At 37.4% G+C, this 27861-nt stretch overlaps 1 protein-coding gene across 1 annotated transcript; it reads left to right on the forward strand.

The window, feature by feature from the left end:
* Positions 1-1508: 1508 nt before the first annotated feature.
* LOC308654857 (glycophorin-A-like) lies at positions 1509-27861 on the forward strand (the record flags this gene model as incomplete). Its single annotated transcript, XM_081304548.1, has 8 exons — positions 1509-1545; positions 3359-3436; positions 4449-4523; positions 19882-19971; positions 21491-21526; positions 22960-23045; positions 24406-24484; positions 27747-27861. 8 exons carry the CDS (start codon positions 1509-1511, stop codon positions 27773-27775), a joined length of 510 nt encoding a protein of 169 aa, XP_081160674.1. The 3' UTR covers positions 27776-27861.

Raw genomic sequence — 27861 nt, forward strand, 5'->3', positions numbered from 1 at the left:
GTATAGGCAAAAATGAATGGTTGGGAGCCTGGAGTTGTAGCTTGGCAGTAGAACACTTGCCTTCTATATGTGAGGTACTGCGTTCGATTCCCAGCACCACCTAAAAATAAGAAAAATAAAAATAATAAAAATAAAAATAAAATAAAATCATCAACAACTAAAAAACATATTTTAAAAAATGAATGGTTGGTCATGAAACAGGTGAGATATTATTCTGTGTCAGTCCATCCAAGTTGATGTTCTGGTATGATATTCTCCTCTTTCTGTTTGACCATGTCATAACGGTGACTCATCCAATGACAATAAGGAAAAAAATATCCTGAGGACATATAGTACCAAGAAATTTTTATGTGGTTATCGTATTTGATTCAATGTTTCACAAGTATTTGCTGGTTTTGAGGCAGATTGAAAATTCTCTAAAGCTAGGCGGATTTGTCTAATACATTTGAATGATATATTTCATAGGCAGGATTTTATGATAATCCCGAACATGTGTTTTTGCAAGAATATAAAGGAGTCTGGGGAGATGTCTGAAAGTGAAAAGTGTCATCTGACCTGTATTTTTTCTTGTGTCTTTTCAGAACACACATTTTTCCTTGCATTATGCAACTATGCCACTAGAGGTCACTGTGCAGCTCTAGTCCACACCCCAATGCCTGCTTCTGGGTCTGACCTCTAATTTCCACAGAGAACCCAGCAGGGTTTGCCAGGCAGAGTCAACATGCCCACTGGAAGGAGGCTACAAACCTGTGTTAACCCAAGGTTATTGAGAGTCGATTGGTCCTCCGGGGCTGTCCTGGGCCCTATGCTCACGTAGGAGCTGCCTATGATCTATACTTTTTTGTTCTCTCTTCCTTTAACAATGATCTTCTTAAGATTTCCACGCCTGTGATTTAATGTGCTTTACAACAAGGTTTTGGGTTTGTCTGTTTTTGGTTTTGAGCATTTGCACGTATTGTCTCCGTATTAATTCATTTCTCTTGTGTTTCTTTTATTATTATTTGGCCTGTCATGAGTTTCATAAGTTTTTTAAACCTCAGAGCACTCAAATGGTAAATAAAGTTCTCAAACGACTTATTTCACATATAAGAAATCACTTCATCTTGGACCTCAAGGATCCCCACATATAAATGAGGAGATTCATAATTTCACAATAGCCTGGCCAGTACTCTGACCTCCAGCCTCTTCAGTCTGATCCTTTGTCCAATTGAATGGGTTTTGGTGACTAATTCACCATGCCCACTTAACTTATGCAAAGTAAATTTAACACATAGCAGCCAGTTTTTTGAAGATTTTACTTACCACTTTTATAGTTACAGTTAAGCAGATACAGGCACTTAACAACTATGCACTATTTAAAATGCCACCCACTACCTATCAACAGATGGTGGCCTCAGGATGGTGAGCAGGAAAGATAACAGAATCTAGGTGGGGCCAGATGCTGATACTTTCCGCCCTCATTGGTGGTTTTCTTGCTCTGACTTTGCAAGCCTGTTCATAATTCCAGTATGTATGAGAGAATAACAGTTGGATTACTATTGTCAGGTAAGAGACTTTTGTTTTAGCTTGATGCTTTTTTGGACATGGTTCATGGATTAAATGTGAGATGCCCCCATTTTAGTTCTCTTACTTAAATAAGTTTAAGTGAATAGTATCTCAGATTCCATTCTGGTAGATGGATTTTATTGGGATTCAACTGACCATATGGGGCAGTGGCATAAGAGAACCCAGTACTGGGGGGCTGATTCAGTATTTTTCAGATAGGAAAAGCTTTCTTCAATTCTCGCTAGAATGAAAAGCATTTTATCAGATATAAGAAATAGCTTTGTGTGAATAAATTTGTGGCTTGGTTTGAGTTATAAAGAGATTCATTTCCAAATCAAAGAGTTATTAATGGAAATTATGGTCACCACATGGTTCTCTGTTTTTACAAAGTGTAATTTCCTACTTTTCCTACCAAAAGATGGACAAGCCACGGGCTTAAACTCTGAAACCACAGGGAAGTCATTCCCTCTCTCTGTGGATCTGTTTATTGAGGTCTGATGCAGGAAAAAATGAAAACAAAATACAAAATTTTTATTGACTTAAGTGTTATGTAGTTTGGTGAGAAATCTAAATCTATTCATTAAAATAAGGAAATTGCATGAAAGTATTATTAAATTCTATTAAATTAACCTTATTTTGGGCCTCTGTCTGAGGACATTATAGGTAATGTCTGTTCAAATTCAGTGTATCTGTGTTGGAAATACTAGCACTCAGCTTGTGAATAAGGAGCAGCCAGTTACTTGAAGTCTTTTTAGCCCATCGGCACATAGACATTGCCGTGACCTGTAAATATTAAGGATCTTTTGTAGACACAAGGAAGAGAGTCAGCATCGTCTAAGATATCCTAGGGGATGAAAGAAATTAAGAGCACAGACAGAACTGCATTCAAATCTGCTTCCCCATTTGAATTGGGAAATCTTAAGGCACAAGACTTACCCCTCTTTGCCTCAACATCCTCCTCTGTAAAATGCTGGCAATGTTGGTACCTGCCTCACAGCAATAGAAGAGGGATTGATCAAAGTATTTAGTGTAGTGTACTTAACTCCAGTGCTTCATATGAGGTCAACTCCTGTTTACTTACTGCATGTTATCTACAGTAATTATCATAATTAACAAGTGTTAATAATATATATGTTATTAACACAGATATTGGTTTTGCTAATAACGATGGACTAGGGAGCAAATATGAGTGCATGGCTGAATAGTACTCTGTTATGTACACTACCATGTTTTATTTATCCATTCATCTCTTGATGGGCATCCAGGCTGATTCCATATCTCAGCTACTGTGATTAGGGCTACAAGAAACATGTGTGTTAAGGTATCTCTTTGGCATGCTGACTTCATTTCCTTTGGATGTATACCCAGCAGTGGGATTGCTGGATCACTTGGTAGATCTAGCTTTAGTTTTTTGAGGAACCTATACTGTTTTTTATAGTGGCTGTATCCATTTACATTCCCAACAATGTATAGGAGTTACTTTTTGCCACATCCTTTCCAGCATTTATGTTATTTAAATAGCCATTCTAACTGGGGTGAGATGATATGTTGGTTTTTAATTTGAATTTCCCTGATTGGTAATGAGAGTGAGAATTCTTTCATATGCTTGTTGGCCATTTGTCTGAAAAGAAGAAATACATTTTGGATCATTTTCACATTTTTATTTGGACTACTGGGTTTGTTGTTGTTTTTGTTGTTAAGTCTGTTGAGTTTCTTAGATATTCTGGATATTAATCCTCTATCAAGTGAATAGTTGGATGGTATTCTCTCCCATTCTGTAGCTTTAAGTGATTTCTCCACCTCATCTTTACAGGTTACCTTTTAACAACAAGTGCCAATGCTACACAAACAACCAGAGTTTCTTCAACTCATTCCCTACAAGCAAGAACAGGTGGGACTTATATTTTTACATAAAATTTTAGCCTTTGTTATCATATTCACACCTTTAAAATGTACTTTGTGCAGTTTTCTGATAAATGAGAATATTGAAAAGAAATCCTCCAAAGTGATCTCTAGGTGATGATATTGAAGGTAACTTTTTTTCTCTTTTTTTTTGGTGGGGGGGCAGGGAGGGATACCACAGGGATTGAACTAGGGCACTCAGCCACTGAGCCATATCCCAAGCCCCTATTTTGTATATTTTAAAAAATAAACTGAAACAATTTCTGCTTGCTAAAAGGTCTATATCACTGAGCGCAGTGACGATGAACATAGAAAACACATTGCTAACAGTTTCCCCAGTTTCAGTCTTTGTAGGACTTGTTTCTATTATTAATTACCAAGCCTCACCTCCAGTAACAAAGACTATCAGGACATATTATTATCCAAGAAACTTCTACCACATCCCAGGAATCAGGCAGTGTTCTAGTCCAGCCTGCCTCAGCAATGAATGACCCGCCTGGCATTCTGAATCTACAAAGCATAAAACATCATCCACCCTTCCCTCAATCTCCCGCCACCATGCTGGCCCCGGTGCAAAGAGTCATCTCTGCGACTTTGTCTCTTTTGATGCTTTAGACCAGAGTCAAATTCACCATTTTGTTTTGAGATTCCAAAGTAGAAGAGCTGAGTTTCTCTCCAAGGTGTGTACAGCCCTCTGAGGGCGTCACTACATGTAAGCAATTAACCAGATAAAACAAGAAAGATTCATTGACTCAGGGAAGAAACGCTTAGATCCCTGGCAGTCAGCCTGTGGGACAATTAAGTTAAAGGTGTTTTCCAGTTTCTTCCAGTTCAATTTGAAAATGGACAACTGGGTTTTGTTGTTGTTGTTACATCTGTTGAGTTCCTTATATATTCTAGATATTAATCCCCTATCAAGTGAATAGTTGGATGGTATTCTCCCCCATTCTGTAGCTTCAGGGGGGTACATTTTAAGTGATTTCTCCACCTCATCTTTCCAGGTTATTCTTTAAAAAGTACCAGTGTTGTACATGCAACCGAAGTTTCTCCAGCTCATTCCCTACAAACAAGCACAGGTGGGACCTATATTTTTACATAAAATTCCAGCCTTTGTATCATATCCACATCTTTAAAATTTCATGTGGAACACTAGGCCTTTCAACTATCAGCCTCCTATAAACTCGGCTGGTCAAGGTTTCTTAACAGTTTTCATGCAGGTAGAAATTGACACTATGTATCCAGTGATTAAAAAAAAAAAGAAGAAGAAGAAGAAAAGCATCCAGTGGTAGAGAAAGTGAGTTCTCGACATCACAAATATCAGACATGAAGAAATTTGATTTTATTGCTTTTGTTTGGGAAGGGTTATGACCTATATCTTAAGATTTCATATATCTGTCTTGGAAAAATGAGAATTTACAGATATCAGTAGTTCTACCAGGTGCCATGCTAAGTCTTTTTACATGAATTATTTCATTTTATCCTGATAGTAACTCAATAAAGTGGCTATGTCCCCATTTGCACAGATGAAAACACAATAAAAAAAACAAAACAGAAGTTCAAAAAGTTTTTTTTAAAAAAAAAAACTTTAAGGTCACAGAGCCAGTGAACAGTGAAACTGGAATACAAACCTAGACTGACTGGAGAACCCTCGTGCTTAACCAACAGCCTTCTCCAAAAGAGGATGACAATTATTTGATATACTAGCTAGCAATAAGCCCTGTTGATATTATGGTACGACTTTCTCAGACACTTTTTCCTACATGTTTATAAATGTGTACTTACAATTACTCTTTGTAGTACTCTGAAACCTGCCTTTTCTTCGTGCAACAATTTTTCAATATTACAAAATACACGTGTAGAACATTTTAATGGCTGTACTGCTGTAACATTAAAGCATTATGAATGTGTGCAGCTGCTGAATTTGGCAGGTCGGATTGGATAGACAATAAAGACATCCTCTTTATACAAGATGGCATTTATCTTAGTAATAATATGGAAGCATGAGCAATAGTAAAAGTGATAGGTGAGTGCGGAGAAGAGAAGAAGCGGGAGGTGGGGGGATATCACCAGAACAGGAGGAGAAACACCTGATCATGTGCGTGGGGAGTCCCAGGGCAGCTATTCAGGGTCTTTACTAGGAAGTGCAGGGCAAAACATCCTCTTGGCAGTGAGACTCCAAAGGCTTATTCCCAAGTGGGGTTCCTTAAGTAAAAATTAGAGTAAAGAAAGACCAGCTCTAATAATCTGCATGACCTAGTGATCTCCTCAAGGAGTGGCCACATCCTGAAGGGAGAGGGTGATAGCTTTGAGATAAGTGAATAACTCTGAGTTCTCCTGCATGAGCCAGTGAGTCAAACACACGGAGAAGTCAGCATTCTTTAGACATTCCTTCAAGGGTGGGTGAAGGTCATGGCAGCCACATGGACAGGGAAGATCTTTAATATTTCCCTTAGCCCTTTAGCAGTATGACCTCTTACACACAAAACAAGTTGACTTTGCTTTTGAATATTTGTTTCTACTTCACTGTCTTTTAAACAACAGGGGGATGGGCACATTGGGTGACTCCTTTTTCTTCATCAGAGTCTGCACATTTTACAGGGTTTGATGATTACTACCAAATTGACTTCTAAAAAAAAATCATCCTCACTTAGACACCCATCAGTGAATCATGAGAGTGTCCACCTCCGTATTCTTTTGACAAATTGTGAAAGATGTGTGTGCTTGCATTTCAATTTTTGATTTCCTTGATTATTAGTGAAAGTAAACCACAACTCTGTCGCTTTTTAACATTTAACCTGTGGTAACTTGGATGCACTCATTCAGAGTGTAGCAGTCAGAACTGGGACCAGGTGGAGATGTGTTGCACTCACTCAGGGTCCCAAATTCAAAGGGAAACCAAAAGCTTAATAAGGAAATTATGTTTTAATGCAATCGTTTAGAAACCCAAAACTAATTTTTAAAAAATCCATGGTGGATACAATATTAAAAACTTAAACACAAATAGGATCCATCATGGTCAGCTTTGAGTGCGGTAAGTCTAGCAAGGGCAAGCTCAGATCCTGGAAGAGGAAAGGGAAGACAATCCATCAGCAACTGAGGGAGTTGCAGTCAGCATGCTGTCTTTTCAAGGACTCATGCCTGCTTCCAGTCATCCCTCCTTCCAGGGATAGCTGAAAGCTGGTGGTGAATGCCAGGCTCCCCTCTCTCTGCTTCTCTCCACATGGGATGCTTATTGTTCTGGGAACCTCTTTGACTCTCCCTGGGTTGTAAGTTCACCCAGCGTTTTCTCTTACTGTGAAAGGGGGACCTGTGTGCCATGGGCCAGCCATCTCTCTCTAGAAACTAGGTTCCCTATTTCTCCAGTTTCAGAATCATTTGGGAAAGTTATTCCTTAGACACATGGTTGGTCCAGTGTGATCAGGATAGAAAAGACTTCAAGGAATTAATTATCATAATAAAATTATCACGATTTAAGTCTTCAAATCAGGAGCACGTCTTACCAGAATCATGTCTTCCTAGATGTCCTCTGAAGAGTTTGACATTTTCTTCAGATAATTTTATGTATTTTCGTTTTTGAGATTTATTTTATCCGTTTGTTATTGTCTTAATTAAAACATTTTCTTTATCTTTTCAACCTGGTTGTTGATGACAGAAGATGAATCCATTACTCCGTGTATGCTCATCACTAACCTGTATTTGTTATAATAGCAGTTTCTTTTCAGTTTCCCAACTAGACAATCATGTTCTTCATAAAGATGATAATGTGTTTCTTCCATTTAAATGTTTATAGCCACTTCTTTTCTTATGTCACACTTATTAAAACTTCTAAAACTGTTATATAATGATATCATGATGATGATGTCAGTCATTCTTGTCCTGTCTGGAATATGAATGTCCTGCCATTAGGTAGGTCTCTTACTGTGTGTGTGTGTGTGTGTGTGTGTGTGTGTGTGTGTGTGTGGTGCTGGGAATCAAATTCTTCTTACTTTCAGTAGGTAAATTTATCATACCAAGATTGTCCTAAACTAAGAAATTTAATCAGGAAAGATATTGAGTTCTATAAAATGACAATATTACTACTTATTCTGTGTCATAGTTGAAACATCAAATGTTAAATCCTTTGGTCCAAAGGCATAATTAATGTTAATAATAAAGTTCCTGACAGCAACCAAGAAAGAGAGAAAGAGAGAGAATCTTTTATCCCCACTGTATTAAAAACTCTTTCGAAGCTTTTGATTTATTTTCTACAAGAATATCTCTTAGCTTTGTGTTTATATTAGCCTTTATCAGTGTCACTGTTTGTCTTCTTTAATATGTTGAAGCCATGAGTTTCATCAATGGATATTTTAATATCGAACTATCCCTTCTGTTCTGATTTAAATTACTTGGCCACTTTAGAATATTGTGCTGCAATCAATATTAGTTTTCTAAGGTATTGCAGGGTTTAAATTTTTTTTCCCTTTAACTATCCTTTTTCTTAAACTTTTTTTTTTCACATGAATTTCTCATTTTATTTATTGAACTATGGATTAGATTCTACTGTCTATGTGATTTCTACTTTGGGTTATTTATTAAAAATTTCTTTGTAACCCAAATTATTATATGGAAACACTGGAAAAGTAGGTGCAGCCTTTGTTTATAGTTTGACAAAGTTCTATAAATAGATATTTAGTACACTTTTGTATGTTCATGGCCGAGTTTGTTTGTGTTGCTATAACAAAATACCTGAGCCTGGGTGATTTATAAGCAATAGAAATTTATCACTCACGGTTCTGGAAGCTGAGAAGTCTAAGATCAAGGTGCGATGGGACTGGTGTGAGGTGAGAGTTGTTGTCTGCTTCAAGATGCTGCCTTGTGGCTCTTCCTCCAGAGGGGAGGAGTGCTGTGTCCTCACATGGTGAAAAGAAACAAACCCAGCTCCTCAAGTCCTGCTATAAAGGTCCCAACCCAGAGCCCTGGAGTTAATCTCTCTTAAAGGCCCTGCTATCCAAGTAGCTGATGAATTTCAATGGATGGATTTGGGGGTGCACAATCAGAGCCTAGCAGCTTATCCCCCAGATTTGGATACAATAAATTAGGTTCTGTAGGTAGTTAGGTTCTGAATGACAAGAGCCAACACGAGTAAAGCACTTACTTTGTGCCAGTGACTAACATACACTTACAGTTTGGCACAGTGTTCACCACTGTGACTACTTTTCAGTGTCTGGTTCGGTGGCATTTAGTAACTCACTCTACATGTTTGTCAGCACTATCTTGTTTCAGAACATCTTCAGTATTCTACAAGGAAATCCCAAACCCATTATCAGTCTCTCACCATTCCTATTCCCATCAGCCCCTGGGTCACCAGTGATTCGTTTTCTACCAGGATAGATTTTCCTGTTTTGAATATTTCATGTAATAGAACTGTGCAATGGCAGCCTTTTGCACATGGCTTCTTTCACTTAGGATAACGTGTTTCAGGATCATCCATCCACGTTGTAGCATTCAGTATTCATTTGTTTTCATGGCTAAGGATTGTCCCATTTTATGGATATAACAAATATGTTTATTCATTCATCATTGAGTAGAAATCATTGAGTAGAAATTCAGGTTATTTCTAACTATTATGAATTGTGCTCCTCTGAATATTCTTGTACTAATTTGGTTGAAACACACATTTTCCATACTCCTGGATATATACCTAGAGGTAGGATTGTTGGACTACAGTATTTTATGTTTAGCTTATTGAGAAACCACCAAAATGTTTTCCACAGGAGTCTACTATTTTACATTCCCACCAATAGTGTATGAGGGCTCCAATTTCTCCACATATTTGCCAACCCTTGTCATTTTTCATTTTTAAAATTACAGATGCTGCTGTACTTACAAAGGGAAACCTATTTTGACTTACAATGTTTTCAACTTACAATGGGAAACCCATTATTAAAACATTACAAATCAAAAATGCATTAATACATATAGAGCACAATTTTTCAAGTCACTGATTGTACACAAAGTATTTTCACACCATTGGTATCTTCATGAATTGCATTCTGCCATCATGTATAACAAATTAGAATAAATAAATGATTTAATTTTAAGAAGTATCTGAAAAGGGTAAAAAAAAATGCATTAATACAACTAAACTACCGAACATCATATCCTACCTTAACACATACATTAACCCATTGTTTGGCAAAACCACAAAGCCTATTTTATATTATAAAGCATTTTGTATCTATGTAATTTATTTAATACTGTACTGAAAGCAAAAAAAAAAAGCTTTCACATCTTCATTTGCTTAAAATCATAAGTCCAACCATCATAAATTGAGACTCTCTATAGCCATTCAATAGGATTCTAACATGGAATTTCATTGTAGTTTTGATTTGCATTTCTCTAATATTCAAAGATGGTTCAGCTTTTCATATGGTTTTGTATTTTGAATATATTCTTTGGAGAAATGCTTGTTTAATTTCTTAGTCCATTTTTTAAAAATGTGTCTTTTTGTTGTTGAGTCAAGAGGGTTCTTCCTGTGTTCTGGATATAGTCTATTGTCAGATATAGAATTTGCAAATATTTTTTTCCATTCTGTGGGTCATCTTGACTACTTTTGATGGCATCCTTTGATGCATAAAAGTTTTTGCTTTTGATAAAGTCCAATTTATCTCTTTTTTTTACTGCTTATGCTTTTGATGTCATATCTAAAAAACTTTACCAAATTCAATGCCATGAAGATTATTCCTATGTTTCCTTCCAAGAATTTTATAGTTTTAATTCTTATATTTAGATTGTTGATTACTCTGAGACAATTTTTGAACATGGTGTTAGGTAAATGTCCAACTTCATCCTTTTGCACACAAATATCCCAGTTGTCCCAAAACCACTTATCGAAAATTATGTTCTTTCCCCTCTTTAATAGTCTTGGATTCTTTTTCAGAAATCAATTAATCATTGATTTCCTCTAGAACCTCAAACTTATCCCACTGAGCTTTAGTCTATCCTTAGGGTGACAACAAACTTTTGATTATTGTTATTTCATTGTACATTTTGAAATCAAGAACTATGAGACTTCAAAGTTCATTCTTCAAGATTGTTTTGGGCCACCTGAGTTTCTAAAAGTTCTTTATGAATTTTAGGATTAGCTTTCCATTTCTACAAAAATTTACATTCATTTTTAACTTGTTCGATCTCAGCTAGTCTTAGTTGGAGTAGTTTAAACCCAAGCAGTCTTAGGCTAGAGTCTGCACTCAGTGAATCCATTGTATTGAAAGATGGCTCTTTTTTGTCTTGCAACATTATCGCTTATTCTGCTTGTTTTCTCTAAGGTAATATCTTTTATAAGAGTTGATGCCTGTCTTCCCCTTGAGGTGTAGCTAATGGATTAAATATAATTACTATGTTAGGGTTGTTGTTGTTTTTACATGAGCTAATTGCTTTTATAATCTGGGGACTTTGATGATGTTACCACTTATTTCCCTATTGTTATTATATTTGAAAGTCAAAAGACAATAAACATAAAATACAAAACATGAAAAGCACAACTACTCGAGATTCCTGGATCATGGCTCCATGTATGTATCATGGCATTGATATTGCCTCTTGTTGGGAGAAATACCGCAGAAATCCACACTTTGTCTTCTTTCTGAACTATTCTGTCAGATACAGATCTCAAAGACATTTTGTCAGGCAGTGCTGCAGTGTCCCTTCAAAATGCATATATGGGGTTGGGGATGTGCTCAGTGGTACAGCACTTGCCCAGAATGGGTCAGGCCCTACGTTCAATTCCCAGTATTGAAAAGAAAAAAAAAAAAAAAGAGGGGGGGACAAAGTGCATATATGTGAAATGTGGAAGGCTTGATGAAATCTGCCCTCACTTATTCAGAAAGAAGTATAAATAAGTAGCTTGTGATGGCAAGGCAGATATATTTCTGATCCTTTCAGTGTATTTTTTTGTTTTTGTTGTTTTTCTATCTGTCACAATTGGGGACATTTGTTAAAATTTCTTATCACTATTATATTTCTGCCAATTTCTTTTTTCTTTCTTTTATTGTACCAGGGATTGAACCCAGGGTTGCTCAACCATTGAGCCACATCCCTAGATTTTTTTTTATGTTTTATTTTGAGACAGGGTCTCACTAAGTTGTTTAGGGCCTTGCTAAATTGCTGAGGCTGGCCTCCTGCCTCAGCCTTGCAAACTGTTGGGAGTACAAGAGCACAGAAACATGTACACCCCAATTTCTTTTTGGCTTTCTTTTTTGTTATGGGGCTATAATGGGTCATATTTACTTGTGCAATGGCTTCTTTAACAATATAAATTTATCCTCTTCATTCTTTCCAATGTCTTTGCCTTTAATTCTACTTTGTCTAATATTAACATTGTGATTTGTTGTTATTTCTCTACTTTTATTTATATAATATACCATTGCTCATTTTTAAAACACATTTAGCCTTCTTTTGTGTTCTTCATGACCTAGTATGCATCTTCTGAGGTTTTTTTCTAAACCTCTTTAACCTTAATCTAAAGGTTTATGTCTTTTAATACAGAGAATTATGAATTCATGAATGACACTTAGTATCTTGTTTATATTATCTTTATTCCACACATTAGTATATGGTTCTTCATTTCTAATCTTCATATATATACTCTAAATTATTTATCTTAGCCTATAGTGTGCTTCGAAAGGTAATTAGCATCACCATGGCAATTATCCCATTGTCTGACTTTATGTTTTTAAAAGCATCTATCTGAGAAACCCCAGACATTAACTGGCACAACACACACACACACACACACACACACACACACACACTTTACCTGCTCTCAGGATTCTGTATAGACTGGATAAAGTTGTACATGTGCCGTTTGGCCACATCCCACATAGGTGAAATCCCCTTTTGTTCTGAGGATCCTTTGATAGGCGGGAGGAACCAGAGTAGGATATGTTTGGCTGGGAAAAAGGGAGATTCCAGTCAACAAATTATTGCTAATTAGAAATATCTGCCTTCCAATATGTGGCTTTACTACTCCAGGTCACCCTGTAATTCCATGTTAGAGGCACAGCCCTCTCTCTCTGGCTATGAAGGAGGTGAATTGTTTTATTTGTATCTTTTTGGTTATCCTTGACTTGCTGTAAGTCAAGCCTTGCTTGAGAGTTAGTTGCTTATCATTTGGGTACAATTTAAGCTACTTGCAAAAAAAAAAAAAAAACCTAGTTGGTGCCCTCATTCTTTTTATTCTGCATGAATCAGAGCAGATATTGGTAGATACTTTTTTCTTTAAACAGATCTGTATTCTGTCACTTAGCAGCTGCATGACCTTGAGCAAGTTAAGCAATGCTTCTGGTCTTTGTTTTTCTTTTCTACAAATAATAATTAATATTATTATTAGAAATAGACCCTCCACAGATTGCTTTGAAGGTGACAAGAGTGGGTATCTGCAGTGCACAATTAGTGTTGACTATATAATCTTTGTAGGAATACAGATTTTCATGGTTTTGAAATAGTAAGGTGCCTTAGAAGATTCATCCCATTATTCTCACATTAGTGGGGAGACAACTGAGGCCCAGATAAGTACAGCAACTTGCTCAGATCCTCTGGTCATTTGGTGACAACAGCAGAACTAGAAATCTGATCTCCTTTCTCCCTGGGACAGTGTACAGAAATCTCCCTTGCTTTCTCTCTGTACTGAAGGTGTACAGTTGCTGGGATTGCAGGCTGACTTTTCTCTCCAACCCTACTGCTCAGGTATGGTTTAGGACAATGAGGATGACCAGAAACTGAGCAGAACAGAGCCAAGCTGTGAGGTTCAGGGTTTCATGAGGGGAGCTGCGGTCCTCCTAGACCAAAACAACCTCCAGCCAGTTTGGATAGAAAGTTATTCTGCCCCAAGTCAGGGAAGGCAGCAGTGTGATCAACTGGGTGCATGGAAACTGTCAACACAGCCAATTCATAGGTGAGCAGAAACTGGCTCCCTGCATTTGGCAACTGTCCCACCAATTGCACCAATGAATAGGCCATGCCCTTCCTTAAGAGCTGTTGACTGGAGAGTTCATACAAAAGGTGCTGGGGGTGATCCAAAACCCATGGCTCCAACGCTAACACATGTACCATTTTATTCTTTAGAAAGTCCAATATTTCTAAAAAGCAATTGGCTGTTTCAGCTTAATAAAACCCTTCCTAAAAAGAAAAATGAATGACAATGATATAGGCATCTGACTATATTATTACAATTTGACCCAGACTGAGCTTGTCAATTTTGGGGCTCAAGAAAAAAAAGATACTGCCCTTAAAATACTGCTCCCTGGCAATGATCTTCAAACGTCTCTTGACACAGGCAAGATTCCATTTACACGTTCATTCTGTAGAAGACAATGAGATCTGTCAGAAAAAGCACCAAGTTGGAAGTCAGTGGATACGAATTTTTGTCCCAGTTTTACCACAAATGAGCTGCCCAAAACTTCTACTGATAAAATTTGTGGTCAATTTTCATGGTCATCTTAATGTCAAGAAACTGTAACACTTTAGAACACAGAGTTATGTGACTTGGAAACTATGTATGGCATTTTCTATGCAGGGGGTATCCTTGGAAAGGTTTGCTTTTGCAAGATAAAGACTTTTATCAAGTGCAAGTTGGGAGGGAACTAAAACTAAGCCAGCAGCTGTGTGACCTGACTTTATCGTATCATGACAGGAGCCCAGTCACTAGAATTATTGCCATGGAGAAAACTGCAGAACATTTGTCCAATAGTGCATTTGACTTCTATTCTTTCTAAATATATTTCACATTAGAAATATCAATAGGGTGGGAAGGACGTGTGATCCAGTGAATAGAGCATAACACGGGGGGCTCAGAGTTGCACCACGGTTCTTAGTTGTATCCTTAATACAACTAATTCTGGGTCTACAATCACCCCGTCCCCTCCTTGGTATCATGGAAATTGTGGCAGCAGCCTGCTCATGTTCCCTCCCCCACCATACAGACTTCACAGGGTGGTCAGTTTTTGTGAGCAAATGTGATTTCAGAAAAGTGGGGATAAACAACAGTAGAGGTGAGATATTCAGAAACACCTCTGATGTTATGCACAGGAAAGTTGTAAGATGATGTAACTGTACACATTTGGAATATTTCATTTCCTGGGAGGTATACCAATTCATTTCACCCTTACCAAACTCAAAATTTTATGATTCAATCTAGGGCACAGATATGTAGTACTTTGTGTGAAGTACATTGCATTTGGGGACTGGGAATGCGATTTTAAACTAGGTGTTTGAGACCTTGCTAATCTGACTAAACCTACCCTTTTAATTTTTTTTTCCACTAATGTGTCTCTTGAGCCTTAAATTCTTACCAATCTCAAAAGGTTTGCTTGGCCTGATGGTTGCCTCCACATTGTACTCTCCAGTCTCCTATTTTAGCCTGGGCTGTTTCTTTATTTCAATTCCCCCCTCCACATCTCCATCTAAAACTGTAACCTTCCTTCAGTGTTCACTGATAGATATGCTGAAACATCTAAGGAATCTGGAAGATGGGAATAACATTGGGAATCAGCAGGACTGAGTCTCAGTTCTGTCCTTACCTGCTAGTGAATCAGTTAATTTTGTTTTATGATACCAAATGTCTTATTTGTAAAACCAAAGAGTTGGAGTAGGTGTTCTGTGAATAGCCTTCTAGCTGAAAGGTACATTCTGAATTCAGCAGGATAATATTTAAGCCAACCTTTAAACTGGGAACAATGGAAACAAGTTTCTGAATGTTGTTTTAGGTACAGAAAGCTAGGAGCCCTGAGCACAAAAAAAAAAAAAAAAACACAAAGGAAGAGAGAAATTCTTCGAGAAATCCAATATATAAGAAGTTTAGGCAAACTACATTTGTTGTTTAGTAGTTACAAATTTGCTTGGATGCTTTCCATCCAGTTTACTGAACTAAAGATGAGTTAGTAAAAATCCCTGTTCAAAATTTACATATTCATAAATATTTTTCAGTCATGCACAAGTGAATATGTCCACAGATGTCTTTTAGTTCAGCGGAGACTTAGAACTTAGGACCAGCAGATGGAAGTGTGGGTTGTTGCTATCAAGTGTAGTATTTGAACATAAGTTGGTGGTTGATGCGGGAACACATTGTAGGACTTGAGTTTCCTTCCTTACCTGCAATCTTGAAAGTAGCTTAAGCATCTGAGGTTGAATAAACAGATATTTCTTTTGTTTGTCCTTTCAGGTAAACTGTGGGGTTTACTTAATTTGAGGGTTGTTGATAAAATTCTTTCAATTGTCCCAAGTGAATCTTATCTTGGAATACCTAGCAAGTTATTTAAATTTTAATTAATTACTAAAAAAATGTAAGCAGAAAGAAAAGCTTATTTATGTGATTGGAGCTATTGTTCTTTCAAGCTGACAATGTTTTATAAAGTACAGATTTTCATTAACAAGTCTCTGTGCCCTCCTGTTACTGCTACACAAGCAGGGGTATAATTTCTGTTGGAATGCTTATGAGGTTTTCTATCTTTCTCAGACAATGGAGGAAAAACTATGACCAAGATCATTTTATAGGTCAGCTACTGTTATTAGATTGTTGAGAAAATGATTTAAAATATTTTTATCAACAAATTTTAAGGCATTTGTGCATTTATCTCCTTACTGTGTTGACTTAGGAGACTATGGAAAGAAATTGTATCAAAGCAACTAAATCTAAAGAATTAATCAAAACAGGTATTTTTAGGACCATAAATGGTAAATTTCAGTCTCAAATTTGGCCACCGATCCATTTTCTTAAGTGCACAGATAGAACATGACGTGCTCAGATGGGATTAAAGTGTGTACAGTTCTTGGAAATTGCCTCAAGGACAGTGTTCCCCTAAAGAATGTGTAGCCTTCAATGTCAGAAAGTCCCCAGGTCTGACGAAAATTTAGAACCTTGCTAGAAGTATGGTTGGAAGTTACCTCCATCTGAGTTGGAGAGACAGGCACTGTGGCCCACCATGGGACAGGTTTTAAAGCCAGTGTCAGAGTAGGAATTCTGCTCTGTAAACTTGGGCACAGTTTTTGATCTTCAGAACTTCAACTTCTACTTCTTCTGAACAAAATTTCCACTCAATGCTCTTTTTCCTCTGAAGAATATTCTACCTGTTTGCTAGGGGGTGAAAATTGTTTTTTATAAAATTCAAAACTTATTTTAATGAGCTTTTTCTGTCTTTCTCCTGAAACATTTTCTCATTCTGTTACCTCCCCGCCCCGCAAAGTTACATATGCTTTGCTTATAAATGTAAAATATTCTTTTCACCTTCTTTGACTTTGTTTATACTTAAAAGTATAAAAGTGCTAGTTTTAAGAGATGTTTGATTCTATTTGAGGCATTGGCCTTATTTCTTTTTATAAATGGCTATAATTTTCTGTCCTTCTAAGTCCCCAGGCTACAGGCCAACTTCCTGGAAGGCAACATCAGGTAGTGATAAGCACCCACTGTAAGGCCAGGGTGGTGGTGAGGTGATTTGTCCACACAGGGGCTGCTTATCTGGGCCACTCGTGATCACACGAGGGGTGCTGTTATGCAGATCTCTGGGCATGCTTTCCTTTGCCACATACTTGGTGGTTGTTGGGGGAACACACTGTAGGGTTTGAGTTTCCTTACCTTGAATTTTGAAAGTAGCTTAAGCAGCTGAGGTTGAATTCTTCTCTGTGCTGTTGATCCTGGTCTTCCCAAATGGAAATTTGATTTAAACCCCTATTGGCTTTTCATTGCTGAAGGATGAAGTCCACATTCCAAAGCCTGGTTCCTAACATGTGGTACTTCACCTGCTTAAGACTTGCTCTCTGCTGTGCGCCCACATCTCAGTTTTTTTTTCTTTTTTTTTTGCCACACATCATGCCACAGCCACGAGGTCCCTTGCAGTTCTCCCAGTTTCCAGTGATATCTCAAATTCCAGGACATTGCTGAAGATGCTGACTCTATATCTCCATGTCCAGAACAGTGAGCTTGGTGACATCCTACACCTCTTTCAAGATAAATTCAAAGAACACCTTTTTGAGGTCTTTCCATAGTTTCTCCATCAAATATTTAAGTGCTGTCTCCCTTGCGCCCCCACTTCTTCCACCATCCTAAAGCACTTTAGTAGACTTAAATACTTGTCCTCTACTGAGTTAGAATATCCTTGGGAAAAAAAAAAAAACTTTTGTAAATGAATGGACAAATAAATGAACACAAAAGGTCTTCAATAACCATCAAGGCCTAAGAAACATACCTGGATTTGAAAGAGTCAGTCTTGAGACTTTATGGGGCCTTTTCCCTGTCACCCTGAGCACTGAGGACTTCATGGAGATTTCAGATTAAATCTAATGAGGGGAGGTCAGGGAAGTCCTTTTGAATGAAGTGATATTGAACCTAGACTTGAAAACCAGCTAGGCGAGGTTGGGGAGGGAAGGATTTCTGGTGCAACAAGAACAGGCACAGAGGTTTGGATATGGAAAGGACGTGAGGCTTGGAACATACAGCATGCTTCCACCCCCAGAGAGAGAGGAGCAGAGTGTCCAATCAAGCAGGTGTGGACTGGATAACACAAGGCCTCGTTGGTGTCCATGAAGAGCAGTGAGGTTCCATTCCACAGACTGAATGCATCTCTCTAGTGGAGTCCCGCAGAACCCCACTCAGGTGGTGCCCAAGGTCCTGTGGAACAGTTAGAAAACCTGGAAGAGGCATGTTCATAGTCACAGCCAGAACTCCTAGAGGGCCTTAGTTAAACGTTTAGCATTCAACACGTTTAATACTCTGATCTTTATGTTTCATGCAAGATTTTCATTACATTTTTTTTCCTTCTAGTTATAAAAGTGTGTGCTCATCATGGAAATGTTGAAAATGTTTTGTTGGTCTTTTATGGACACAGATTTTTCCGATGGTTGCTCTCGTTTTCCATAACATACCCTTTAGCATTTGGCTTAATTCATTTTGTTCATTTGCAAACACAATCATTTCATCCTCTTTCTCATAATAATTTGATCACTTATAGCTATTCATGTTTCACTGGACATCCTTCATGTTCCAGCACTGTTTAGTACTGAGGATATTCTAAACAAGCCAGCCCTGGAGTCTTGGGAACAAGTTTTATGTATTGGAAGAGTCCATTTGGTGTTCACAAGAGACTGTAGGTGTGTCCCCAGTGTGAATGCCTACACTGAATTGAAAGATCTACACCAGGAGTGGAGGTTTAAGGGCAGAAATCATAGAAGGGGGTGGTTAGGAATGCAAAGGAAGAGGAGGGAGCAAGCTTTATGTGCCTGTTTCAGTTGTATTCCTGTGCAGTCAGCCTGAGGCTGACCTTGAGTTCTTGTTAAAAGCCTGCCCGTTGCTTCTGACCTTCAACACATCTGATTTCTTTCTTCTGGTTATTTTGCTATCTGTTCTCACAACACTTTCATAGATAGATATAATTTCTCAAACTGCACACCTTTACAAAATACGATGGATAGCCCATATTCACCACTCTCTAGCAGTAGGTGGTAAACTAAAGCTCATATCTAACTTTACTAAGAGATATAGTTTATTTTTCTTCATCCATTACTATTTTTATAATTTGGGCATTCTTTTATTGATTTTAAGGAAAACATTTCTTTTCATAATGATAATCTTAATATTTTCTGAACCTCAAAAATCCCTGTCACCAGGTTAGTAGTTAAAAAAAATTTATATATTTATACCTGAATATTAAAGAAGAATTTAGAAACATTTAACAATTATTTTGCATGACATTTAGTTAATTTGTGTGGCAATTATTCATATATAAGCAGTGGAATCATGTGGAAAGCCTGATTTATATTCATTAGATAATGTGTCAGTCTTACCATTAGCAATTTCAGTTTCTGCTTTTAATAACCCCGCAAGTATTCATGAGTAAGAAATTGGCAAAGCGTCCTACTAAGGGAAAAGGTGTGAGAAAGTGTTGAAAAGGCCACCTGTCAACTTGCATAAGAAACAGTGCATTTTAAAAAAAAAATGTAGATCTTTTCCAAGTAAAAGAACAAGATGAAGAAAAATGTTATGAGAAAACATTGTGGACAGTTTGGGGACAATGAATCTTGTCTCCATGATTTGGGGGCAAGTGGATTACTGGCAGCTGATTTGGGTGCTCTGCCCTAGAGAAGACAGAGGTGTCAAAGAAGAAGTGACAGTTGTCTATGGATTCCCCAGGAAACTGAGCATGCAGTGACACTGGTACATCCCAGGTGACACTGCCTCTGAGGAAGCCTGCAAAAAAAAGCCTTCAGCCTCCAGACTGAGGCAGGTGTCATCATTTTACAGCTGTTTAGAAAATGAGTCATACCTTATCTGTATGTCCCTGCCGGGTAGGGATTCTGGAGTTGGCCCTGGGAGGGATGTGGAATAAAACTGTCTTTGGCGATATGTTTTAGGGTTTACTCAGTCACCTCATTCTTGACCCCTTTCTCATTTTCTATTTCATACAGTAAATACTTCCTCAAAGGTCCCTCCTACAATGAGAGATGAAGAGGCTGCTGTCACCACCAGATACCCCTCCGACCCAGGAGCACAACTAGGTTTGTTTTTATTTTAAGAATTGGATCTGAAGTTCTTATGCTGATACAGTGCTACTTAATGGGACCTGACACTGAGAAGTACAGGCTAAGTAGACGCCTACTGCAGAGGAAGTCTCATGTTGTCTGTAGCTCCTCCAGGAAACTGTGCATCCAGCTAAGGAACCTAGGTAATGCTGAGATAGCAGTAGGGGTTAAAGAAATTAAAACTGTCTAACAAAACACAGAAATGACAAATGGGACCATTCATCCCGCACAAAGTGATCCCAGAGTGTGGTACTGAGAACACCTGTGGGCAGGTCCAGGGGCCTCAGAGCTGGCTGGCCCTGTTCCCCTGTAGACCCTGAGTGAATAGTTTTGCAGGGCCTCCATCCTATAACGTTAAAAGGAAGCCAATAATGCTTGCCTCACCGTGTTTCCCGAAAGATTAAGTAGGACCTATGTCAAAGTGCATAGCTCACTGCCCTGTCACCAGTGCCTCATAAGTGATAGCTGTAGACCAAGCTGCGTGCTGAGATAAGGGTGGGCAGGTGCCACAACTCTCTCCTGATGGATATGCATCTGCAGTGCTACGCGCCATGTATTCTATAAGCAACGGCTAGCATGGCATTTTGCTAAATATTTTCAAGCATTAATTAATTTATCCTCACAGGAACCTGAAGAGATAGGCATTATAATCTTCATTTTGTGGCAAGGGGAATACTAAAGCACCCATAAATTAAGTGAGGCATCTACGTTACTGAAACCCATCTGTTTTCCTCCAAAGCCTATATACTCTGCCACAAAGAAAGAGAGGATAAGCTTCAATGAACCTGTATACAACAAACATCTATATGTAACTGCTAAAAAATGACAAAGCATAACCAAGTCCTTGTCCACATGATACAACATAGTGTGAAGTATGGTTTGTAATGGAATTCAAGAAAATTGTGTAGCTCTGGTAGTCAGAGGGCTTCATGGTGCCAAAGAAAAAGAAATTCAAAATGTGGATGAATGGGGAAGGTTAGCCATATTAGAATTCTCAGGCAGTTCTAGAAACTTCCACAGACAGGAAGGGGGTCCATTGGTAGAAGCTCCAGTGGGACACAATCAGGATTTGGATTCCGACAGCCCCGGGGCAGAGAGTTGGAAAATTGACAGCCACAGGACCCCTCTTTGGGTTGAACTAGTGTGTAAGGCTGCTCGGTGTGTCTCCTTTCTTCTTGTCGTTTTTACATTGGTTTAAAATGCTCTGCTTCTTGTGGATGTTGATAGGTGGCTCTTCCAGTACTTTCTCACACCCTTTCTCTTAATTAAATAGTTTGCAGACTTCTCTACTTGTTAGTTAAAATTACAAACTAAAATTACTAAGGTAAGACTGACACCTTCTGATGATTTTTATTAACTTGATGTTAAAAATTGACCAAAAACCTGTAAAACATGGTTAAGAAAAAGAACCCCTCCTAAACAATCTAATTTTAAAAAAATGGTTTCTGAGACATATCTTACTTTTCTGATTTGTGTTGAAATTTTGTCTTTTTAGGAAGAAATCAAATTATACACCCTTTCTCTGAACCAGGTATGTTTGCATTTGCTATGGAAAGATAAGAATTCCACTTTAAATTACATATTGCTGCTTTTAAATACTCAAGGAACAAGGAGTATCCATATTAAAAAGCCAGAAGAGTCTATGTCCTTAACCTTAGCCACAGAAAGTTGTAAAAGCAAGTAAATCTTTTCATTTAAGAGTTAACAGAAGCACTTCTAATTTTTAAAACAATTTGGAAAACAATACATGACCTGATAATTTTCTCTTAAGAAAAACTTCTACTTGACCATGAGAAGAGTCTCTTCCCTTATAAAAACAATTGAACCTCCCTCTTTCCTAACATACAGAAAGCAAGGAGCTTAAAAATCACCTAATCAATTGGCACTGTGTCAAAGCTAAACACACGCCCTTTATGCCTTAGTCAGGATCCATCTTGGTCCTGGGCTCCCACACTGGGGGCTCATTTTACCTCCACTGTAACTGGTGATGCTCCCTGCTCCTTAGGTGCTGCTATGGATCCGGCCAGTAAATTTATGTGCTCGTTTACTGTTCTGCATTTCCAAGTCTCCCTTCACATTTGGCCCGTGTCCACATTTCACATGGAGAAAAAAAAAAAAAAAATGGAGGTAGAACTTCATCACCATCTCATACATTAAAGCCAAGGGGACTACACAGCATCAGTGGGAGGACAGAACTTTTTTAAAAGCTGCTTTTGCTTTTCTAATCAAGAATAGATCTTTTCAGAATCAATTAGCCAAATAAGTACACCATCTTCTCTTATATCCCCAGCCTTCAGTTGTCTTTACGAATATGGAGATTTCCTCTAACTTAATCGGTTTAAATTGCTTCATCCTCATAATGGATTTGAAAATATTTTTGGTCACTGTATCAGTGACTGTGCATAAAAATGCTATGGAAGAAACACAAGCTCAGAGTAGAGGTGACCTGGATTCCGTAGCTTCCCTAGGCTTCATTTACTATTTGTAAACTGTTTCTGCCAGTTTCCTACCAAACTTATGATTCTGCAACCCATTGACGGACCTTGGATAGCCTTTGATACAGTAAAACATTGTTTTCTCTCGTAATGTTCAACTCATGAAAGTGTTTGTGGTTTTCCCCCTATTAAGGTAGATTTTCTACTTAGCACATCTATGATTATTCCTTTAAAGAGCACAGGACTTGAAATCAAAGCTCTGGGGTCTTGTTTCTGTCATTAACTAGTTGTGTGGCTTGGGTTAAAAAAAAAAAAAGATTCTATCACACAGAGTTCTATTTTCCCAAAAATTTATTGTAAAAAAAATCCCAATTTTTGAAAATAAAATATGCATAAAATTATGCAGTATTAATATATTTTCTCTGGACAGGCAAGGAGATATCACTCATTTTACCTGTTTGATTTTTCAATTGATATGTGGTAGTTCACTTGACACTTTTGTAATTTTCCTGCTCTTTTTCTCTCACAGTGATAATATTAATTATTTTTGCGGTAATGTTTGGTATCATTGGAACAATCCTTTTAATTTCTTTCTGTATCAGGCGACTGGTCAAGGTAAGAATTTGGTTTTGTAATTTTGCTTTATGTATTGATGTGAACAACTTTTGGTGGGCTTATTCTTCTGAATACAACTAAAACACATAGAGAAACAAAACTGCATCAAACTCCAATTTTTTTCTCAATTGGACACATGAATCACTCCAACAGAATTATTGCATCTTCTTCCCCTCCTCCTCCTTATCCCTTTCCCAATTTAAGGTAAACTCCATTTAGAAATCTATCCCCTATTTTCCCAAATACAGATAAAATAGTCAATTTTTTAATTTATACTATTTACTTAGCCTACAAAATATTTAAAATAATAGTATATATATTTAGATGTGTTTAAAACTTTAATGCTTTACTATTCTCAAATTTCCCAAAGCAGATTTTTCAAAATCTACCCATGAATTTTTAGCCTGTGATTTTTAAAAATCTCTAAAGCTATTTTTAAATGCATGTGATACAGCTTCCCAAAATGCATAACCTTCCACCTAAGACACAACATCTATCTGTGTAGTTTTGATGCTGTCCCTGGATCTGTATCCTACATCCTAAATTCCTAACTACATTAGATGGGTACAGTTGGGTGTGCATTCATCTTCTATTCTTAATCTCGCTCTGTGGTCTTTAGACCATAAGCACTATCTGAACTCTTTTTTAAAAAAGCTTATTCGCAGAGGTGACCACACAGCTGTGGTGGGGCCATATCAACATGAATGATGGCAAATCTACCTACAGTGCTTCTTGTCTGCTTCCTTTTAAAGTCTTTCTCTAGGCAACTTTAATAATCACCCAATCCTATGATCTATGGTCATTTTCAAGTAAAGTTGTTTATTAACCTGAATTTTGAGAGATTTTTTTAAAGTATTTGAATATGAGCTGAATTCTCCTGTCTGAAGTATAAATATCAGAGGAAAATCATCTTCTATTTGAGAATACTTGCCAAAAGTATTCTCTTTTGGTCAGTGTTACAAAACCTGAAAAAGTCAATGAAATAGTTGGCAAAACCTAGAAAAGTTTCTACGTGTTTACAGAAGAATTTTGTTCTGGTTAACGTAACAAAGGAATCATACCCTCATTCTTTTTATTTCTATCTTCACTATTCATTACAACAAGGACATATGGAAGAGTCTATATATGGGGTGATACTGCACCTACTGAATACCAAACACATTTTATTTAGAAATGTAAATGTAAGTTTAAATCAATGTTTATTAATATCTATTTAAAAAAAAACTCTACAAAGTGAATTTCAGCCAAAAGAAAAAAATACTGTAGAAGAAATATTTTTAATCTGAGGTGTTTTAATTTTTGTTGTCTTTGATTTTGAAATGTGATGCTAATGGTTTTCTGTTTTTTTTTTTATTCATAGAAAAGTCCACCAGTCATAAAACCTGTCTCCTTGGAAGACACAGACTTGCCTTTAAGTTCTGCTGAAATGGGACAGACAGGTATTTGTGTTGTCTTTTGCCTTTTGGGAGGGAAATGAATTAGTAAGCTATTTCTTTCTGAGCTGGGGAGGGGATAACCAATCAGAATTCATTTAGAGTCTATTTTATTAATGTTACTTTTATAAGATTAATTTTTTGTAATGGGAATTAATTTTTTTGTAATGTGAAAATTGTCTTTATCTTAGTGAGATTTTCCCTAGGCACAGAGTGTCTTTAAAAAAAAGAAAGAAAGAAAGAAAAAGTAAATCAAATATAAGTGAAAGAGAAAAACCAAGTCCTTTTGTGTACTTCTTATTTCCCAAACTTCAGTGTCATGTATCTAGGAGACCCAACTCTGGATATAATTTGAATAGTTCTAGACGTGGAGCCAGGAACTGAATTCAAATCCATATTCCAACATTTATGAGTGTTGTAACCTTAGGCAAGCTCCTAAGATAGTGAAGTATCAACCTTCTAGAGCTTAGTGAGGATTAAATGAGCTACCATAGGTAAATAAAGCCTTTAAAACTGTTCTCGGCCATTTTAAGTGCCCAGCCTGGGAGCTGCAGGCTCCGTTCCTCAGTGACCTCCTCTGCACAGCTGGCCCAGCTCTTGGCCCTGTTTTCACTTCCACTCCAGGGTGTGAAGTCAATGTGGAGAATTGCAGGTACATTTTGTTCATGCAGAACAGTATCGATCCACATAGTGTTTTTCAAAAAGAGAAGTTATTGCCAACCTTTAAAAAGTTGGAGATTTTTGCATTTTGAAAACAAATCCAGATATTATTATTCCCCTGGGGGAAAATGTATCCTCATATCATCATGACAGCAATTCATAAAAGCTGAGGAGTGGCTACAGTTTCTCCTGCTTCTCTAAATCCCCAGTCCATCGCAATTATTTCATTGATTATGACCTATCACTAAGAAAGCGTATAGTGCCCAGCATATTTTGCCTGAAGTGTAAACCCAAGTAATATCTATTTTGGAAAAGGTCCACACCAAGAACAAATTTATGGAATGAGTTTGAGTGCTCAGCAAAAGGGATCTATTCTGCTTTCTACAAAATCAAGTCAAGTTTTCCCCATAATTATCAAAACTCATGCCAGATTGTGGATCCTGAAAACCTCCAGATTTAAAGTTTCCACCCTGGATCAAGGACCTACCTTCTAAGAAATTGCTAGGTTTTCCAGACTTAGGGATCATAAAAAGTTAAAGTTTGAAAGATCTCTACCACAACTACACAGTTACATGCAGGATTTGGCCCAGCAGATTACCCTGTGAATTCTTAAAATTTAACAATGATTATTACCGAATTCCACAGTCTTAGGAAGTTCCTGTTACTAGAATGAATGGAATAGCTGTGATTCTCAGTTAAAAAGATTAATTAAACTCAATCTGCAGATACTTAAAACAACAAAAGCTTCTGAGTCAGATGCCAGATTCACTCTTGATTACCGTATAATGAGACCTGCAGCTGGAACAAACATCTGTAAAATAGCCCTCTTCTGTCTGCCTTATTAAAAAAGAAAAAAAAAAAGTTTTGATGCAGTTTAAAAAGGGAACGATTGCCTCCTAAATCCTAATATTTTGTTTCCTAAATTTCTGTGCACTTTGAGCTACTTTCTTATTCTGGTGACATTATACCTTTTTATGTGGTGCTGAGGGTGGAACCTAGTGCCTCGCGCGTGCTAGGTGAGCCGCTGTACCCCTGAACCACAACCCAGCCCTCCTTTTTTTAAAATGCAATGTTGAATTTCTGGGGACTAGGCCATAAAAGTTTGGGGCAATAAATACACCACCGTGTATTAGAATGCCCTTGTAAATTTAATTCAATTAAATGCAACAAGCATGTATTAAATGCTTACTGTGGCCTGGATATCACACCCACATTATGTACTCATATGAATCTCTGTCTTAAGAAGTTGAGAGTCTAATGGAGGAAAGAGAAGTGGTTATTGAAGGGAGTCATTTTAAGATATAAGAGTGACAGGCAGAGGTAGCAAAGGTTTCTGGAAATGGAATCACATGGAGTCATTCATGAAGAAGAGATGGATATGACCCAGGGCAAGCAGTTCTAGTGGAAGGGCAGCTTAGCAAAACCACAGAAGTAGACAGAATACAGTGTCCCCAAGAATCACATGCACTTCCACATCAGTAGGATGAATGCTCTGATTCATTCTCTGTTTATGTCTCACATATGTGTAAAGGCAGTGCAAAGACAGGCGAACCAGTGTAGAATAATTTAACTTCCCTTAACTTCCCTGTATTTGTGTAAATGAAATTACCCACAGCATCTTAGTAAGTTTGTGAAATGAGTTCTAAAACAGAATGCCCCCACACAGGAAATGCCAGAGAACCCAAAATCATTGAAAATGTTTTGTCCATTTATGAAATATTTTTCTAAACTGATTTACAAGTCAAAGGCATGAAAGGTGAGAGTGACTGTTCCTTCTCAACAAGAATCAATGTTAGGGAACAATTAAGGTAATGAACTGCTTTAACCTCCTTGAACTTGCACGTGCTTTGTGCTTAGTGAGGAATGAGAGTAAGTCATCTGCCACATGTGACCCCACTGGACCATCTGTCATAGGGAATGTTTGGGGTATAGTTCCTATAGCACTCAAATAAGAGAATAGTGGAAAATGCCCTGTTTCTATAATAGTAAAGACTCTCGCATCCCTTTAATGTGCTCTCTGGGACATAAAAATAAATCCATAAACATTAGTCCAACCTCCCAACCAAGAAGGTGAAGATTCTGGGTACAATGGGGAAGATGAGCTTATTTTTGCCCTTCTTTCATGCACTAGAATCAGAAAGGAACTCAGAAGTAAGTTTCCATGCAGGAAAAAAGAAAAAGGAAGAAAGAAAGAAAAAAAAAAGCTATTCCTATAAAAGATCTTATAGACTTGCGAGCTTGTCATTCAAACAGGCATATATAATTCAACCCAGTTACTTAGTAGCTTGGCATTCTGGTCTGCCTCATAGACCAGCTCTCTGTTATCTATTAACTTCCAAGCTCTTGAGACAGTAGAAGCAGAATAATTATATTTGTTTCTTATACAGGCTTCTAGAATAGATTTGCTGAAAAAAAAAATCTGTGTTTTCTTTACACCCCGCCCCCAAAAAATCTCCAATACAGCTAAATTGCATGGAGATGCCTTTCATTTTGTTTTACTACTTATATTCAAATACAACTGTAAGAATTTAGAATCCTGAAATTTATTTTGTGCAATGATTTCCTTATGTGTTTAAAAATAACCATGTCATGTACCACTCTTTTGTAGCTCCTGCCTCTAATCCTTCTACAGAATAACCAAAGAGAATGTGCTCACCAAGCCAGATTTTGGAAGAATTCAAAGACATTAGTCAAGTGAAAAATGATCACAGAAATTGGAACCA

Source organism: Spermophilus citellus (assembly GCF_964194105.1).
Source record: "Spermophilus citellus genome assembly, chromosome: 8".
NCBI classification, from domain to species: Eukaryota; Metazoa; Chordata; class Mammalia; order Rodentia; family Sciuridae; genus Spermophilus; species Spermophilus citellus.